Raw genomic sequence first — 20,682 nt, 5'->3', positions numbered from 1 at the left:
ACAAGCTGTGGTATACATATATTCCATATGTATACCATGGAATGCTATTCAGCCATGAAAAAAGATGGAGCCTTTACATCCTTTGTATTAACCTGGATGGAAGTGGAACATATTATTCCCAGTAAAGCATCACAAGAATGAAGAAGCATGAATCCTATGTACTCAATTTTGATATGAGGACAATTAATAACCTAGTACATGGTGAGGGGTGAGGAAGGGGAGAGCAAAGAGAGACAGAAGGAGGAAGAGAGGTGGGGGAAAGGAAGATCAGAGAGAGGGTAGGTGGGAGAAGGGAAGAAGCAGAGAGAGGGAAGAAGGGGGGTCTCGGTGAATGACACACCTTTTGGGGGCAAGATAACAATTGTAAGAGGAACTTTACCTAACAAATGCAATCAGTGTAACCTAGTTTCTTGTACACTCAATGAATCCCCAACAATAAAAAAACAAAACAACCAAAGCAAATGCAGCTCTAAGATGAAGGGAAGGATAAAGAGTAAATTAATGTACCAAATATTACTTTTATACTGAAACGATGATTGCATGTCTTCCATTTACAGTCAGAACCAAATGAGAGGAATGGCTGAATAAGAGGATTTCAGGAATGATTTGTTTTGTTTTAACAGCAAATGAAATGTGGAGTTGTAAACAGTAAACAACAGGATACAGTAGAGTATGTGTTACAGACAATGGGGACTTCAGAAAGAAAAGATACTCAACTTCAGTTTCAACAGAAAAGATTTCACCCAAAGTGCAACTTAAGATGATCCTAGATGCATAGGAAGCAGAGGAAAGTGGGAATGCTCTTCAGGGAAAGGGATACACAAAACAAATTTATTTCCAAAGTGGGAAGGGAAGCTTCGAAGTTTCTCCTAGAGGAGGAAAAACTTACTCTTTTAGATTATAATGTCTATTTTGAGAGTGTGTTAACATAGTTGGGTAAACAGGAGATGTAATTATAAAATTAAAGCATCATGAAGGTTAGGAGCAATGAGTAAGATCTGCTAAGGAAAGATGTAGTTAGCTTGATGAAAAAGAAAGTGGTACTCCAGAGATTAGAATGTATATATTGAAGACATACATAAAATCTTTAAATATATCTTTTATATTATCTTAAACATGTTTATTTTAATATTACATCTCATATGCCTTCTGGTCTGAAGTTATCATTTTTAAGGTAATTATGTTTAAATAGATAATTATAAATAGATGTATAAAATAACAGAGTTAGGCATGCTGTTTTAAAGCTTTTAACTGTAATAGCTCTTTGAATTCTGTATGAGTAGTGATTACATCTGAGAAATATGTCACATGAGAAGAGCAATGTTTAAGGGTACACAGATTATATAGAAGTAGCGAAAGACTGCAGACAAGAAAGGCAAAATTAGAATTTTGTTTAGTAATCTAGTTATGATTTTTTGTTTTTGCTCACACAAAACCTACTTGTGAGATTAGTAGCTCTGTTGAGGGTCAGGACTAAATTGATTAACTGAAATGAGGAGGAAAAATGGATAGGTAACAAAAACCAAAAGAAAATTTATATAGAATGTTACAGAATATTAGGGATAAGACTGTAGTGATGATACGCTAAGTTTTCAAGTTTTCTGGATCATTCATTGACATGCTTTCTCTTAAGGTTGAAAAGAAGATACCATTTGCTTGGTATTAAAGAATATAAAAATCAAAAAAGCTCAGTTTTTGAGCTTTTGTTTTGTAATAGCAAAACATGCTATTACATAGAATCATAATTACATTTCTTTCATTTTATAATTGCAACACCTCAGTGAGTTTGGTATTGCCATCCCAACTTTAGATATAAAGAAATTGAGTGAAGTAAGTCTGTAAAATTTCAAAGTCACATAGAGCAGATAGAGGTGTGATGAGAAATTGTCTCTTTGTTGTTTTTTTTCATTATATAGGATTTGCTTTTCTGTTGAGAGAATATCCTTATTCACTCCTTTGTTTTCAACTAGAACTTTACCCCTGTATTTCCAGGTAAATGGTTGATAATATACATATTAAAATATGTCTATTCTTTAAAAAAAAAAACCACTATGTACTGCCATCATTATTTTTTAGTACAAAGTAAGTTTAGGGACAGTCAAAAATGCAGAGAGAAATTTCTCTATGTCTGATAGCAGTAAAAAAGAATGTCAGTCTTTTCAATTTTTTCTCATTTCCAGGCATACTTAAAACATTGACTGCATAGTAGTATGCCTGCCAAAAGTTGAATTATTTTATTTTGCTCAATATAGAAAAAATCACTTCAATTTCCATTGAAAAAATATGGCAAATACAGTTAATATACACATAATCCTCTCCACTTCTCTGCCCCCTTGCAGGTAGAGGAGGAGCATGGGCAGAAGGGGTATAAGCCATCTCTACTTCTGGCCATAAAAGCCAAGTGCAAATCTGCTCCTTCTTTTCCTTGATCATGAAGGAAAGGCACATTGGAGATGGTAGAGTAACCAGAGGAAAGCAGAGTTGTTATCCCTGACTTACTCTTTGACAGGGAGCTGTTCTGGAGAGTTACTAGACTCTCAAGTAGGTTTTGTGTGAGTAAAAACTAAATTGTCCTCCTTAGCTACTGAGATGCAGGGGGTTGTTTGTTATTGCAATATAATCTATCTCATTCTGACTAATTCAAGGAGTGAATCCACACACATAGGGAGAATCCGAAGTAGCAAGACTATTGAAGGCTAGGACAAAAATGTAGTCAATTTTGATGACAGAGAGGGAATAACAATACTCATTCAAAAATCATATTTTTGAAGGAAAAATGTTATTTGAGGATAACTTGCCAAGAAATTTCTGCAGTAGCAAGATCCAATACTCAGAAAAATAGCTTTTAATCTCAACCCAACACAATAAAGCATAATTTTTCTTCTATTATTCTAGCAGGCAAATAAATCACAGTCTTACCTCCTGCATGGACCATTGGAGTCCCCCGACAGAAAAGTGGTTCATCAATTTTCCAGTTGGTAAAAACATTTAATCCTGCAGACTTGAAAAAAAATTAATTATTAATGCATAGTGACAATCCAATCTTGAGAATGGAGTTAATTTACTGAATTTGTACTGTACTTTCACTATTATTTTACACACAGCTCATAAGACCTTCATGAAAATTCCACAGAATGAAGAGGAGAGCCATTCTGTAAATATGAAAACAGTCATACAAAGTCAAGTTCATCCAGTTAGTAGATAGGAGGTTGGGTTCAAACCCACTTCTGGTTGCTATTTCTACATACTGTCTGGTGTACTCTGCTATCTGTTTAATTGGTTTTTGGGCAGCCCACCCAAATGAATATTTTAGCCATAGTTTTTTTTCTCTTCCCTTTGTCTGTGCAACAAGTATCTAACCTAGATATAGATAGACAGATCTTCTTATTACTTACTATAGAGAACAATTTCTTTAGTTTCTTGCCAATTTAAATTGTAGAGTAGCATATTAGAGGTTTTTCTTTACAATCTTACTAAATTCTGTTTTGTTTATGTTTTTTATTAGATCATAACTGTGAACATTACTGCATTTATGGGGTACGATGTGCTGATTTCATATACAATTTGGAATGTTTACATCAAACTGGTTAACATAGCATTCCCTCACTTATTTAATTGTTGTGGTTAGATATTTATACTCCACTATTAATATGTACTCTAGCAATATGCACAGTAGGTGAGGTCCCACCAGTTACCCTCCCTCCACCCATCTACCCCGCCCCCCCTTCGCCCTTCTCTTCTCTCCTTTCTGGGCTATAATTGTGTTTTATCTTTCATATGAAAGTGTGGGTGATTATATATTGATTTCATACATTTTTAAAATGTTTTATCAGAGGATATGCCTTTCCCTGAATACCTGTAGACCCGTAAAGTGGAAAGAACAAATCCCTCTCGTGGTTGGTCCTTTCCTCTTTTCTTTCTCAGTTTCTCTTAGTTGTCTTGAATGCCTGCATCTAAAACCCGCATGCAGATGCCCACAGTGGTCTGAGTCCTAGAACTCAGCTGTTCCCATCTCCTCCTGTTTCAGTGTTAGCTGCAGACAGATACTGCTCACTCTTTTATCTCATAGTATGTAGGAAACTATGGAACTTGAGAGCACAGTGGTGGTTGTGATATGGGATAGGAAGAAGGAAGTCAGAACTAAACGTTTAGAGTTTGAACAGCTAGCTGAGGAACATGACAGGTGTTCTCTCCATCCCTCCACTCCCTGATTTGTGACTCTGGAGGCTCCAAAAGAGAGAGACTTACATGACTCTCAGTGCGGCTGTACACCTCTATCAGGAAAAAGTGATAGTTTTCCTTAAGGTGTGATGTGAAAGCCTTTACTCTTTTCTGATAGTGATAAGATTTAATTTCACAACCTGAATAAACTCCCCTTTTATAACTCTGCTTAGTTACAGTTAATCCTACACTTGATCTTAGCCAAAAGGCCAAGAAGCGATCGTCACGGTTAATCCTAAAGAATCTGTTTTATGAATAAAACATCCTAATATTTCTAATACAGGTTTTGTTAATCTTTTCTGAATGAAAGGCATCTTATTATTTTTTCCTGAAATTTTACTGCCCTACATGTGAGGGCTAAACTATTGCACCTCATGCATTCACCCATATGCTCATTCAATAAGTATTAACTGTGTAAATGACTGATGTGATGGCCGCCAACAAAGTACTCACCTTTCCATGGGAGTAAGGAACACTACTGAAAATATTTTGTTTTCGTTATGTCTTAGAATCTCTAAGAGTCACCGAGAGGTAAATGTGATGGTGGTTAGTAGCATTGGGACTAGGTTTGGGGCCTAAAAGTAAACTACTTGCTGGTGCCAGAGAAATTCAGGTGTGTGTATCTGTATGTACACAAAGTTCTCTATGCCTCTGAGGTTCCAATAGTTTTCTGTTACACATCCTTTTGTAAAGGGAAGAGAAAAATCCTAGGATTTTGAAGCCCATTGGCTCTCCATCTTAACAGAGACTTAGATATCAATTTTGGTGATGTTTTTAAGAAAAGGAATTACCTTGAAGATACTATAAACTTTATCAGCATCTGGGACTGGCTTTATCACATAAAGCCTGCCACTGAGAGGTATGACTTCCCCCTTGATGCAGTTATCATCCTCTTCATTCGTGGGACCACCAAATCCTTTAGTAAGGAGAAACTTCACTGGAAGCAAATTATAGACCTGTGCAATTGAGAGAATGAAGCAAAAAACTCTTTGTAAAAAATTTTAAATGTGATAATGTCCACTATGGGGTTTAAAAGATCCTGGTGTTTATTGAACTCCCCCATGTTTATATTATAAAAAGCAACACAGAAAACCATGGAGGGATATGAAAGATATTGGATCTTATTCCTCTGTACAGAAGAAGGTAACATATAATGAGATGAAATAAGTTGATTAAAATCTCAGAATTCATTTTGGTTGAGTGAAACAGTAAGACCCAAGTCCCTGTGTCCCAGACCTATTCCGATGTTTAAAAGGAAGCAGAAAATGTGGACAATACAGAGATATTTAATGAAAGAATAAAAGCCTCTCAGAGAGTCATAACCTAGGAAAACCTCTGTAAATACTTGATTAATTTCTTTTTCCCATTTTATATGATTACGGTCTTACCAAGTTTTCTTTTTAGTCTACAAAGAAAGCTTAGCTTGAGAAAAAACTAGGCATGGGGACCACTGAAAAATACAATTCCAGTTCAGTTTTGCGCAGAGCATATTGCAAAGCAACCAGCTCAGGCATATAGTGTTCAGGCCATTAACCACGCAGGGGGCTCTCTGCAGATCTCTAATCTGGCTTCCATCTTTTCTCATCTGTGCTATTGGAATTGTTTCCGAGCTCTCACTTTTCCTACCACACTCCCAGCAGCATATACGATCTTCTTAGTAGATCAGTCTAAATTGTCCACTCTCCTGCTTACATCTCCTCAGTGATGCACCATTGTCTACTGTCAACTCCTAACTGTCACATAAACAGAGCTTGCCATAATCTTCCAAGTTTTCTATTCCACCTACAGCCTCTGCCATCCTCAGCCTCACCACTATGTTGTTGGCCACTATCTTCTGTTTTCCAAAACACTCCAAACACTTTCTGACTTCAGAACCTTTGGGGGTGCTGCTTCCACTCCCAGTAGTGCCTGTTCCTGCCCCTGCACTGCCCTCTAGTCTAACGAGACTCCTGTAATCCCTGTTTCAAAAATTGCTCAACCCCTCTAGTCTTTGTCTCAACACTCATTCTTTCTATAGTACATATCAAAAATCAGGAATTCTTGTTTTTGTTGCTTATTTGTTGATTTTAATATCTCACCAGATTATAAGTCTAAACTGGTAGAGACTAAATCTGAATTGTTCACCTTTAGTTATTTAATTTAGACATTTAGACATCCTGGTCTCAGCACAGTGTCCATCCTGTAGTCAAGATGCAATAAATATATATTATAAATAAGTGAACCATAAGATATAGGGCTTTCTTTTTTTCTTTTTTTTTACATTTGTACTAGAATGTTTACTGCAGCTCAATTCACAAATACCAAGATGAGGGAGCAACCCAAGAGACAGTCCACTCTTAACCCTGATCCTGACCTTGAGAGGGTTACAGCGGGAGTAAACACCAGGAAGCAGAGGTCCTTGGGAATGGTCTGTCTACTGCAAGGAGTTAATTAGATAATGAGCGTTGCTGATGGCGGCTATGACTTTGACAGCTGGAAGCTGCTGTTTTCAGAGGTTTTCTGCTCACTACGCGTAGGTATCAGAATGGGCAGCAGCACCCTTCTGGTTAAGGCACTTCTGTTTCTGCGTTTTAGTTGCTTATCTTAGTTTAGTGGTTCCTGATTTCTTCCTAATGCCACAACCCTTTAATATAGTTCCTCATGTTGTGGTGACCCCCAACCACAAAATTATTTTCGTTGATATAGGGCTTTCTTAAAAGTGCTTTATTGTAAAAGACAGGCTTGAGAGGAAATTCTCTGGGTCCACACTTAAAGTCAGTGAGGAAATGCCTGGATCTTAGGCAAATGTTAAAAATATGCCAGTTCACATGACACTTTGAAGTGTGATAAGTTGGAAAGCGGGTTTGGGAGAAATTTGGTTCAAATTCCCCCTCTACAATATATTTTTGGCATGCTCTGTTCATAGTTATTTAACATATCCTAGTTGTGCTTTATTCATAAAATTATAGCAGGAATACCCCCTCAAATAAATATTTTTCATTTATTCATTCATTACAAATATGTTATGCACCTGTTATATGTAAGATTCTGTGCCAGGCACGGGGAATGTAGTGGCAAGCAAGATTGCTCTCTCATTGAGAATATAACAGAGAATAAAGTAAGGTGATATATGTAAAGTACTTTATGCAATTTCTATTTGTTGTGGAAAAGGTCTTATTATATGAACACTTTGCGATATCCAAGGTTGAAGCAGGACTCACTGATTGAGGTGAGAGCTCGGCTTCAGGCTTCATTAGCAGCACACTTTGGTCTACTGCACGGAGGGCACAGAGGGAGGACGGAGTGGCTGTGACCTTCAGGTGGGTGTCTGAGCCTGGAAGGCTGTTGGCTGAGGAGAAACTCAAATTTACCTGTGAAGAGGGTAGGGTTACAGCAGTGACTTTTACAGCTATTACAGTCTCACACTTCTACTCTTGTTTTTGCTGTTTTTCCTTTGTCTTTATCCATCTTAGAGCAGTAGCAAGAGGTGAACAGCCTAGAAACTACCGATTAAGCATGTCTAGAATAACCTGGAAATGTGGTTCCAGTGGACTCAGGTTTCCCACTCCTTATGTAACTGGTAAAATGTAAGTTAATTTAAATCACACAGAACAGGATGGAAAACCCACTACAGGAACTATACATACCTTGCTGTAGCTGACCTGTCTCTGTGTGGTGCTTTTGTGATGAAATGTGTGTAGACTGCACGGGACTGTTTCAAATCACAAGCCACCCCTGAGACTAGCAACAGAAGTGGCCTCCAGTTGGCAGTCTTACTCATCTGAAATTCTAAAGCAGTGGCATACAATGTGTCATTACTGGGGATTTATCAGGCCATTTAAAACATTAAACATCTAATGTGCAGTCTGAGTTAAGGGGTTCAGTAAATTCAAAGAATTGCGAATAGAGAACAAGAACAACAGAATAATGGGAAATTGTGTTGATTTTACCAGACTTGCTTCTGCTGTGACCAAAACACATCTATTGGTAAGTGAATCTATTGGTTGCTCCTGTTTATGTAGATATTTTTTTTAGTAGAATCTGAGGTATATTCAAGTTACATAGTAATAACATTTACCTGTTTTATGGTTTATTGAATTAATGTAGCAGTTAGGAATCACATATTGTGAGACAAATGTGAAAAAATAAGTCATTAATTATTTATCGTCAAAATGCAGGAGTACTCATCTCTCCAAGTCAAAATATTATGAAAACACTGCTCATGAAAAAATTCTATTTTAAGCATATTTGTTTTTGTGTTTAGAAAATTTAAGTGGTGGCCAGGTATGGTAGCTCATGCCTGTAATCCTAGCACTCTGGGAGACAGGTGAGCAGATTGCTTGAGATCAGGAGTTCAAGACCAGCCTGAGCAATAGCAAGGCCCTGTCTCTACTAAAAATAGAGAAACTATATAGGTGTTGTGGTAGGCACCTGTCATCTCAGCTACTTGGGAGGCTGAGGCAAGAGGATCACTTGAGCCTAAGAGTTTGAGGTTGCTGTGAGCTATGCCACCACAGCACTCTACCCAGGGTAACAGAGTGAGACTCTGTCTCAAAAAAATAAATTAAGTTTGTTAAAATATGTCTTTGAATAAGTAAAGGAATAAGTAAGTTATTTGAGATTATAATCAACTAAATATACTACGTGGACAAGTTAGAAAGTATAAAATGCTTTACTGGTGTGAAAACCAAAACAGGACTTTAAGGCACAGTTTGTAGGAGTCTCTACCTATCTGTAGGAATCAATATTATCTTCTGCCAATTATGTTGTATAATATGTCTCTCCTTTTCAGACTGTGAAGAGAAAAATTGACCCACCAGACAAAAACCTCCACTGTTAGGACTAGTAAGGTGCTGGAAACTAATTGTCCCTGATTAGCAGCAAAGTCATTGAAGCATGAAGCAGGTGTCTCTTCTCAGCTGCTGGGAAACATGGAGAAGATCCAAACAGAACAGACACTGTGCTCCTGGACACGCTGTCCAGGTTTAATAGCATTCTTTAGCAAGATGGAATTGAAGATTTATATTAGAATCCACTGTCTATTTTTCTTATTTCATTGTATATTAAAAAGAAATAATTTAAGTATAGTTCTCATAGCAGAAGTGTTTACCTGCTATAAACATATTGCTTTAATTTTCAGAAAGACTGTGTTAAAAAGCCTTTCCAAGTATATTTTTAAAAAGTTGTATGAAGTAGGCAGGTCCCATATGATTGCGAATGTTAGTATTATGCTGCCACAGTAGTACAAATCCAATAAACAGCACCAAATTCTGTTGTAATAAAGCCATTTATATCTCAGTGGGCTTCACATGGCAGCATTGTATTCTTTATACAAACAAAATCCTATTTGAACTCATGTTAGATTTTATGTGATAATCACTGGTAGAGCTCCCAGGCTATGTTTCTTGAAGCAGAAGATATACACACACTCCTAGCTGATATTAGCAAACTGAATTTAAACTTATGACAACTTAGTAGTTTCTGCAGTGGTACAAGGAGGTGTGTCATGCTGGGGTGTGACAGGATGAACTTCATTCATTCTTGAGAAACATCATTTTTAATTGAAAATTGTGGTAACAAAACATTTTGAAACTAAAACTCTCAAAGGTTTGTAGTGGAATTGATTTTAAAATTCATGTGAATTTTGTGAGATAGCAAGAAACTTTTAAAAAACTGTGCTGTGGCCAGCTGCTTTGGACATCAGCACCACCCCAGGGTATGACATCACTCTCTGCCTTTAGAGGTACTTTGGAGGAACATTTTAGGAACACTAATCGTAGTTTTTTGTTTTTTTTTTTTTGTAGAGACAGAGTTTCACTTTATGGCCCTTGGTAGAGTGCCATGGCATCACACAGCTCACAGCAACCTCCAACTCCTGGGCTTAAGTGATTCTCTTGCCTCAGTCTCCCGACTAGCTGGGACTACAGGCGCCCGCCACAACGCCCGGTTATGTTTTTGGTTGCAATTCAGCTGGGGCCAGGTTTGAACCCGCCACCCTCGGTATATGGGGCCGGCGCCTTACCGACTGAGCCACAAGCGCCGCCCCGTTCTTCATAATAGTAGTCTTAATGTGGATAATCTCCTTATTTTTCACCTTTTAAATGACAAGAAGAATAAAAAGACTAAGATCTAATAAAATAACCCACCTTGTTGGCAAAACACTTTTCAATCATGAGTTTGTCAGTGTCTGCTAGAATCTCTCCAGTAGGTAAAACTGTATAAATGAAAAACTGAGCAGCAGGAGCGAGGTCTGATTCCACTCGAAAGGAAAAGGAAAATGTCCCTTTCACTGGAAAAGTTCAAAAAAATCCAAAATAATAGATTAGAAACCGAATTCTCAATTTTACTTAAAAAAGTGTTCTTCTATTAAATTATTTACATGTGGAGCACAGTGAAGTAGAGTTATGAGAAATTTAATAGGAGGCTAATTTGAAATGCGACACATTACAAACAAGTTCATTAATGTTTTGCATTCACACTAAAGTCCATGATTAATTAATTAAGCTCTATATGATCATTTTGAGGAAAGGTTGAAAATAATTGAGTTAGATGAATAATTACAATTCAGTTTTCACTTGAAAAATTCTATAGAGGTTAAGGTACAATGTTTGCTTGATTCTGTGTTGAACTACATAAATAAATGAGGTAAACTGGAGCTAGAGAAATAGAATAGGCTGAGAGGAGACATTTCTTGGCTTAGGCTTTTACTAAGTTAAACAAATTGAGACTTTTTTTTAAGGTACTGATGTTCTTACTTGCTCAGTAAGTTTTCATTTAGCTCTTGCATTCAGATTTTTAAGAAATAACAGGTTTTGGTATAACTTTTAAGTGCTTAAGCAGAAAGACAACACCTATTATCCCTACTAGCCTGTGAACATCTTGAGGGCCTGGATTGTGTTTTATTAATGCTTTTACCCAAAACTTCTATTACAGAGATATATCAAGACAGGAAGATATATTCTCTTTGGATATAGTTCTGATGGAAAAACTTTTTCACAAGTTGGTTCTCATAACTTATAAGCAAAGATACCATCTGTCCTTGGTTTATTAATTAATTAAAAAATATTTATTATGTACCCACTGTGTGCCAGATACCAAAATAAGAAATGGCGTTTCAGGGATGAAACACAAACACATTCCAAACCTTAACATATACACATATTCTTTACTTATTCTTGCATATATTAACTTACTTTGAGGCATGGGTGCTTTGATTTTTATAAATATGCTTTGTTAATAAAAGTTGCTTTAGTTAAATAATAGCCCATATATATTCAAATGAATCAAGAAAAGAAAAGGAAGCCTATTACTTCTTTATGAGATTTAACTTTGTAACAACATGTAATAAGTTAATAGACCAACTGTACTCATCTTTTTGTAAAACAAAAGTATCTTTTGCACTTATCTTTAAATGCAAACTTAGTCATTCTTCCTTGGATAACAGAATTTAATAGATATTTATGATTCAAGGAAATCCAGAAGGAAAGTATGATTCAAGATATAGCAATTTTATTAACCAATTTGATATAAATAGCATTTAGAGAACACTCCACTTAACAGTATTGGAATATGCATTCTAACATTTAGTAAGATTGATCATATTTTGAACTGTAAAATATGTCTTCATAAGAGACTTAAAATAATATGACCAGAATGTCATTATATTAGAAATGAGTCACAGAAAAATCTGTGAGGAATCTCCAATATAGAAACTAAATAACACACTTCTAAGTAATCTATGGCCCAAAGAAAAAAATCAAAAGGAAAAGTAGAAACATCCCATGTAAATATTTATAGGATGCAACTAAATTAGAACTTATAGGGAAATGCATAACACTAAATGCTTATATTTGAAAAGAAGAAAGGTCTCAATTAATGACCTTAGTATTCTCATCGAGAAACTAGAAAAATAAAGTAAGCACATTTTAATAGACCATAACAGTCAAGCTGAGAGCCAAATCAAAGACTCAATACCATTTACAATAACTATAAATAAAATAAAATACCTGGGACTATACTAAGGAAGTGAAATATCTCTACAAGGAGAACTATGAAACACCAAGGAAAGAAAATTGTAGAAGATGCAAACAAATGGAAAGACATATCATGCTTACAGAAAGTTGATTCATCATTGTTAAAATGTCCATTCTACCCAAAGTGATTTACACATTCAATGCATCCTGCAAATATTTTGAAGCTATCAAAATATCAATGTCCTACTTCATAGACCTAAAAAAATAATAATTCTACAGTTCATTGGGAACTGGAAAACAGCCCAGTACCCAAAGCAATCTTAAGGAAAAAAGAACACATCTGGAGGCATCTCATTACCAGACTTCAAACTATACTACAAGACTATAGTAAACAAAACAGCATGGTATTAGTACAAAAATAGAGACATAGACCAATGAACCAAAATAGAAAATCCCAGATATAAAATTATCTACGTACAGTCAACCGATCTTTGGCAAAGTCAACTGATCTTCGGCAAAGAAGACAACAATGTCCACTAGGGAAATGAAGTATTTTTAAATGATGCTAAGAAAATTAGATGGCCACATGCAGAAGAATGAAACAGAACCCCTGTCTCTCTCTCACCACTCCCCAAAATGGATTCAAGAAGCATAGAAGATTTAAATGTAAGGCATGAACTATGAGAAATCTAGAGGAAAATGTTCTACAACCCTTCTAGATATTGGCCTAGGCAAAGAACTTATGAAAAAGACCCTAATGGCAATCACAGCAACAATAAAAATAAATAAATGGGATTTGATTAAACTCAGCATCTCTGCACAATTAAGGAAACAATCAACAGAGCAAACAGATGACCTATAGAATGGGAGAAAATATTTGCAAGCTATATATTCCATCAAGGACTACTAACCAGAATATATAAAGAACTCAAGCAAATTAGCAAGAAAAAGCCAAACAATCCTATTGAAAAGTGGGCAAAAGACACGAACAGACCAAATGAACAAATAAACAGATACAAAGGTTACCAGGCACATGGGCCCATAGATACAGAGACAGACAGAAACACATAAACATACAAGCAATAGCCACGACAACAGCAATATAAGAACAACTGCAATAAAAATAGTGATAATTGTAAAATAATTGAAAGAAAGGGGAAAAAAGAGAGAAAAAAGTGGTGTTAGAAGGAATGTTAAGTGAGAAGAAAGAAGAAAATTAAAATTAGAAGACATAGAAGTAAAAAATATATCTATATAAAATGTAATAATAAAAAATTATCGAAATCTCCTCTAAGAAAATGGTGAGGAAAAATCAGACAAAAAGAAAACAACAGCAAAAAAACCAAAAAAACCCCCCACGAAAACCAAAAAAAAAAAAAAACCAAAACCAAACAAAACAAAAAAAAAGGCACCAACTGCAAAAATATTCTTGTGGTAGAAATATACCTATAAATGTCTATATGTCTGCTGTAGGGATCAACTTTCGTAGGAATATATTCATACTGCAATATACTTTCTGGACACCAGGTGGCGCTGTGAGTGGTTTCGAGACTTATACCTGGTTTACAGTTTATACTGTTACCATGGTAACCACCTTCCATGGCCGATCGCCATTTTGGAGTTTCTGTAAAAGTTTGTCGCAAGAAAAGAACAAGGGATCCCATTGCAGGCTGGGCAAGGGACTTGAAGAGAAACTTCTCTGAAGAAGACAGGCGCATGGCCTTCAGACATATGAAAAAATGCTCATCATCTTTAATCATCAGAGAAATGCAAATCAAAACTACTTTGAGATATCATCTAACTCCAGTGAGACTAGCCTATATCACAAAATCCCAAGACCAGAGATGTTGGCGTGGATGTGGAGAAAAGGGAACACTTTTGCACTGCTGGTGGGAATGCAAATTAATACATTCCTTTTGGAAAGAGATATGGAGAACACTTAGAGATCTAAAAATAGATCTGCCATTCAATCCTGTAATCCCCCTACTGGGCATATACCCAGAAGACCAAAAATCACACCATAACAAAGATATTTGTATCAGAATATTTATTGCAGCCCAATTCATAATTGCTAAGTCATGGAAAAAGCCCAAGTGCCCATCGATCCACGAATGGATCAATAAATTGTGGTATATGTACACCATGGAATATTATGCAGCCTTAAAGAAAGATGGAGACTTTACCTCTTTCATGTTTACATGGATGGAGCTGGAACATATTCTTCTTAGTAAAGTGTCTCAAGAATGGAAGAAAAAGTACCCAATGTACTCACCCTTATTATGAAACTAATGTAGGACCTTCACATGAAAGCTATAACCCAGTTATAACCTAAGAATAAGGAGAAAGGGGAAAGGGAGGAAAGGGAGGGGGGAGGGAAGAGGAAGGAGGGGGATTAATGGGATTACACCTGCGGCGCATCTTACAAGGGTATATGTGAATCCTAGTAAATGTGGAATGTAAAGGTCTTAGCAAAATAACTAAGAAAATGCTGCAAAAGCTATGTTAACTAATGTGATGAAAATGTGTCAAACAATCTATGAACCAAGTGTATGGTGCCCCATGATCATACTTATGTACACAGCTATGGTTTAATAAAAATAAAAAAAAAGACACGAACAGAAGCTTTTCAAAAGAAGATAGACAAATGGCTAAAAAATATATGAAAAAAATACTCAGAGTTACTAGTCATCAGGTAAATGCAAGTTAAAACCAGAATGAGATATCACTTTACCTTGTCAGAATGGCTTTTATTAAAAAGTCCAAAAATAATATATGCTGGTGTGGTTGGAGAGGGAAAGGAAGGCTTATCCACTGTTAGTGGAAAACAGTATGGAGATTACAAAGGTGGAAATTAGAACCACCTTTATGGAAAACAGTATGGAGATTCTTCAAAGGACTAAAAGGACACCAACCATTTCATCCAGCAATCCTACTACTACTGGTGATCTACCCAAAGGAATAGAAATCTTTCTATTGAAAAGACACCTGCACTCAAATGTTTACTGCAGCACAATACAAAATTGCAAAGATATGTAATCAACCGTGTGTCTATCAGTCAATGGTGGATTAAAATATGTCATATGTATATAGCATAGAGTTCATGTACTCCATGGTCATAAAAAAGGATGAATTAATGCCTTTTGCAACAATTTGTATGGAACTGTAGATAATTCTCCTAAGTGAAGTATCTTAGGATTAGAAAAACAAACATCACATGTACTCATTATTAAATTGGAACTAACCAATTAGCACCCATGTGCATGGAGGGAAGTAAAACTCAATGGAAATCAAGCAAGGAAGAGGAGGAAGGGGGGGGAAACCTACCTAATGAGTACAATAAACATTGGGTGATGGACACACAAAATTTTGTACCCCCTTAACATTTTGCAATAACCACCCCCCAAATGTTTATAAATCAATAGCTCTCTGGATACACAAGATGATCCTAAAATGTCTTGAAGTAATCTATTCAGTATGGAAAATATCCCTAGAGACCAAATAATTGTATAATAATAATAATAATAATAATTCCACAGATCTTAACCTGCAGAAATATAGGTCCTGGAAAGATTTTCCTGAATGGTGTTGTCTTTCTCAACTCATTTATTTATTAGTAAATAAACTTATTTATTAGTATTTATTTGTAAATAAACACTAATCATTTTAACTAAAGACTGAATTAAACACAAAGTTAGTAGAAGAAATAATTGATAAAGATAAATGAATATCAGTGACATAAAAATAGAAACACAAAGAGAAAAATCAATCAAACCAAGAACTATACTAGTTGTTTGAGGAGATCAATCTGACGGATAAACTTTTAGTCAGGCAGATCAAAAGAAGACATAAATTATGAGTATCTTGAATGAAAGAGATGCTATCACTATACATAGTTTATATATGTAATAAAACATAAAAGAATACTATGGAATATCTTGTATTTAACAAATTAGACAATTTAGAAAAATAGACAAGTTCTCGAATGATACACAGTACTAAAAAATCACTCAAGAAGATGGCAAACCCAAACTGCACTTTATTGAAGAGAATTAATTTATGATTAAAATCTTCTCACAAAGAAAATTCTGTGCTCAAATGACTTCACTGGTAAATTCTACAGAAGATTTAAGAAAAGTCTTGATTGATTCTTCCAGAAAATCAGAGAGGAAAAGATACTTCTCAACTGATTCCATTAGTTTTGTGTTAATACAAAAAACAAACAAAAATAGAAAACTACAGACCATTACTTTTCTTGTACATACATCTAAAAAATTTTGGCAAAATTTTAATAAATTGGATTTAATGATATATTAAAGTACAATAAATTATGGCCAAGTTTTTTTTAATTCTAGCAATTCAATGTTAGTTCAATATTAAAATATTAGTCAATGAAATTTGCCACATTAACAAACTACTATCAAATGATCACTTAATAGATTAATAATAAAGGTGCTAAAAAAGATAAAGAAATGCAAGATGAAAACCCCGAGAAGGCATAACTAGAAATTTATTTTGGAAATGAGATAAGTTCGTTGCATAATTAGTCATAATTGAATCTAAATATTCAAAGTCAACACACAATTTCAAATTGATAGAACATTTTGTTGTTGAAGAGGGATATTAAAAAGCATAAAGAAAATCTCTTGAAATATTGATAATTCAATAAAAATTGCATGCAAAACATTGTTAACTAATAAATTATTTTGAAAAAAATTTTATGAAAAAATACTTGAAAACTAATACAAATGTTGGTACGTGGAAGTGGGGTACTACTGCCTAAAAATGTGGAAGTGGTTTGGAATTGGGAAATGAGAAGACTGCAAGAATTTTTAGGAGCATGGCAAGAAAAAGTCTAGACTGATTTCAACAGACTTAGTAGAAATTTGGATGCTAAACTTGTTACTAGAGAGGACTCAAAACACAGTGAGAAACATGATAGAGAAGACATTTATCATCTTAGAGAACACCTTCATTTTTATGAACAAATAGTAAAAATATGGAAATGAAAAGTACTGCCAACAGGGTTCTGGGAGGAAACTCAAGGAAAGAAAATTCTTACCCTGTAGAGGCAAAAAGTTTAGCTGAATTGTGTCCTGCACTTATGCGTGAAAGGCAAATCTTGTAAACAATGAACTCAGATATTTAGCGAGAAACTTTTAAGGAAAAGTGTTAAAGGTTCAGCCTTGTTTCTTCCTGCTCTTATAGTAAAATTGGAAAGGAAAGTGCTAAATTGAAGGAAGAATAACTTGAAAATAAATTGAAAAATATTCATAAAAGGAAACCAGGACTTGATAATGTGAAAATTTTTCAATTTATCCAGATTGCAAAAAACGGTAAGATTAAGACATTTGCTGTCAGCAAATTATACTCTAGAGAAAAATCCATGATGTGATGGGTTTAATTTGCAGAAAAGTCAAAATACCACAGTATTTAGCCACAAAAAGGCACTTTGAAGAGATTAAGTGTATAACTGATAGTTCCTCTCATCCATCTCAGCAAAAGCCCAAATGGGAGATAGAATTATTGAGAAACGATATGTGGAAAATTTTTTGTTTAATGGAATAAATCCTGTGACACATAGGAGACCTACATTGTGCTTGAAAAATATATACTCCCAGAAACACTGTCAGCTTAGACCTAATGGGACAGAGAAAGCATCAGATGAAAGAAAAGAATGTTGGATCCCTCAAATTATACAGGTAGAAATCAAATTTTGATAAAACTGTTTAGTTGCAAGCCCATCTTTCATGAAAAAGAAATGATGATTCTAAAAGTGGAGCCTTGAGCCTAGAGGGTAGAGACATGAACTAAAGATGATTACTGCAAAGTGCTGAAACCTAATGTTATTTGTCCAGTGAAATTTCAATTCTTCTTAGGACTGATGACTCTTTTGCCTTAGGATAGCATAGCCAGGGGCTCATTAACACCTAATTTTTTTTTTTTTTCTTTTTTTTTTTATTGTTGGGGATTCATTGAGGGTACAATAAGCCAGTTACACTGATTGCAATCATTAACACCTAATTTAGATGATTGAAATGATGAGATTTGGGACCCTTGAGCTGATAAGACTTACACGAACTTTTGAACTTGAGTCAACACCATAATGAATCGAGGATTTGGAGGATGTTGGATAGTGTGAATATATTTTGCATGTATGATGAATATTCTTTGAGGCCAAAAGGAAGACTGTGGAAAGTAGAATAGTAGCCCTAAAGATATCCAATTTCTGAAATTTGCAAATATGTTATTCTATATGGCAGGAAGTGATTAGCTTCAGAATCTTGAGATGTCAGCATTATTCAGGATTATCCAGATGGAGTCAATGTAATCACAGGGTCTTTCTAAGAGGAAGATAGGAAGGTGAGAGAGAGATTTGAAGATGGTGTGTGGCTGAATTTGAAGAAGGAGGAAGGAACCAAAAAACAAGGAGAGCAGGAGGCCTCTAGAAGTTGGAAAGGGAAACAGAGTCTCCCCTTAAACTCTATAAGGAATAGAGTTCTGATAACACCTTGATTTTAACCTAGTAAGACTTCTGACCTACGGAATGATATGATAATAAATTTGTGTTGTTGTAAGACGGTAAAAATTTGTGATAATCTGCTACAATAGCAATAGAAAACAAATACACAAACATACAAAGCATAACTTTTCCTGGGCTATTTTCTGCATTTTCCGACATTTTCTGCCGTTCAAATACATTTAATTATGAAATGAATATCTTTTTTTATTTTGGGAATTAAATTTAAAATATAGGAATGCTATGATAAGAAGAAAAACATTTAAATGGACTAAAGTGAATGGACTAAAGTGAGCCCCATATGCCATCCTGTTACATCAGCTTCTTCCTTGGATGACAGAAGGTTGCTGACCATTTTCTCTAATGTGAAAATAGCTCCAGTTTGCTAAATTGTTTCCAATTTGACAAGATGAGAGAGAGGAAAAAAAAATGGAAATCTTGAAAATACTTACTGTTTCCTTGTTCAATGGACAACACGTGGATTCCTGATTGGGAGATACTTCCTCTTGCTAGGATCTGAAAACAGAGGAAAATACATTCATTAATGTTTTAAGATATACATATTAACCTTCCTTTAAAACATTTGTGTTATAATACAAAGCAATAAACCTGAAAAGTCTGATCTACTGTTAATTTTACTTTTTTTCAGGGAATTAAGAAAATGTTATTTATAGCTAATGCTCCTATATGTTGTTTCCTACATTTAACTTTTTCTTCTCAGAATGATTCAAATCACTACTATCTTTGGACCTTTTTAATTTTGGGGGATACATCGGTGTATGGGCCTCAAAAGTATATTTCCATTATATTTGTTAATGTACTTTTTCTCTGCAGTTACACCAGTCATGAGCTTTGTAAATTAGCAAGAATTAAATATTTTCTCAGGGGATTATCTATTACTTTTATTTTCTTTTGAATAAGTCCTTGACTCTTATCCTTTGCTTACTTACCAACTGAGTTCTAAGAAAAATATTCTCTTTGACAAAGAAAGCTTTTGTCCTATGCTCTTTCCCCTTCCTCACAATAAGTTGTCATTGGAACTCAGCAAGGAGAAAACCTAAAAGTTTTAGTGGTGAACAAAGCATAAATAAAAACTTAAAGCATTAATATTTGTTAGGCAGTAACTTCTCTTCAAGTATAAACAACAACAAAACATATATTAATTTTAATATCTTATAAAAGGCACTACTTCAGAACTCAGCAATTTGGGAGCCTACACAATCAGAAAGAGCCACAGCGGTTCTTACTCTTACCAAATAACAAAAGGTTAACTCTTTTTCATCTTTTAGAATCTCTTCATTCAGGATGTAGTGTACCCACATCTCCTTGGTTTGCCCACAGGTCAAAGTATCAAAAACAGGTTCAAGGTGAACATAACTCTTGCTTGCGGAGTAAACATACTTTGCAGTGTGAAGTGCTTGCATATGAAATTCATCCAACCACCAGTTATTAAAATGGGTTTTATTTTGTTTATAAGTCACCTAATGGAAGAATAAATAGGCTATTTGTTATATACATAATAATATAAAGAAACCATGTAAGGAGTCTGCTTCCTTAATACAGCATAATCTATAAACAGCTTCTCCTTGATGTCCTACACTGTGTTGATTTAGTAGTTATTACTCATTCACAATCAAGGTCAATCTCTTTTTCTTAATATCTTATGACTATAAATTGCATGTCAACATTTGAATACTTCAACAGAAAAAGAAAATAGTAGCATTTCAAAGAAACTGGGCAAAATCTAACTTGTATTAAAATTATAAAAAGTTTGAAACTTTCTAGATGATCTATTTAATGTCTCCCGAAACTAAACCGTACTGTTGATAGGATGTATGTAAAATTTTTCTGATGGAGAATTTTCTGATTTTTATAAGTTAGATCTCCACAATGCTTAATTCATATTTTACTTTTGATCATCTTTTCTTTTATCCTTGAAGTTTACATGCTTCTCATATTCTGTTAAGGTCTCTGGCCCCAGTTATCTGGGGT

The 20,682-nt window shown here is 34.9% G+C and overlaps 1 protein-coding gene and 1 pseudogene across 1 annotated transcript in view; both read right to left on the bottom strand.

Moving 5' to 3' along the window:
• The window catches only part of LOC128560949 (pregnancy zone protein-like), a 61,760-nt gene that overhangs the window by 25,028 nt on the left and 16,050 nt on the right, over window positions 1–20,682 (bottom strand). Inside the window, exons 12-17 of the mRNA XM_053554628.1 lie at window positions 19,944–20,171; window positions 19,143–19,206; window positions 10,347–10,489; window positions 7,422–7,571; window positions 5,013–5,177; window positions 2,920–3,001 (exon numbers count right to left, since the gene is read on the bottom strand). Coding sequence (XP_053410603.1) covers window positions 2,920–3,001; window positions 5,013–5,177; window positions 7,422–7,571; window positions 10,347–10,489; window positions 19,143–19,206; window positions 19,944–20,171 — 832 coding nt within the window. The remainder of the gene's footprint in view (window positions 1–2,919; window positions 3,002–5,012; window positions 5,178–7,421; window positions 7,572–10,346; window positions 10,490–19,142; window positions 19,207–19,943; window positions 20,172–20,682) is intronic.
• On the bottom strand, window positions 4,262–4,442 carry LOC128563082 (uncharacterized; annotated as a pseudogene).

The sequence above is a fragment of the Nycticebus coucang genome, chromosome 12, assembly GCF_027406575.1.
Source record: "Nycticebus coucang isolate mNycCou1 chromosome 12, mNycCou1.pri, whole genome shotgun sequence".
NCBI lineage: Eukaryota > Metazoa > Chordata > Mammalia > Primates > Lorisidae > Nycticebus > Nycticebus coucang.
This window is presented reverse-complemented; position numbering and strand designations above follow the sequence as displayed.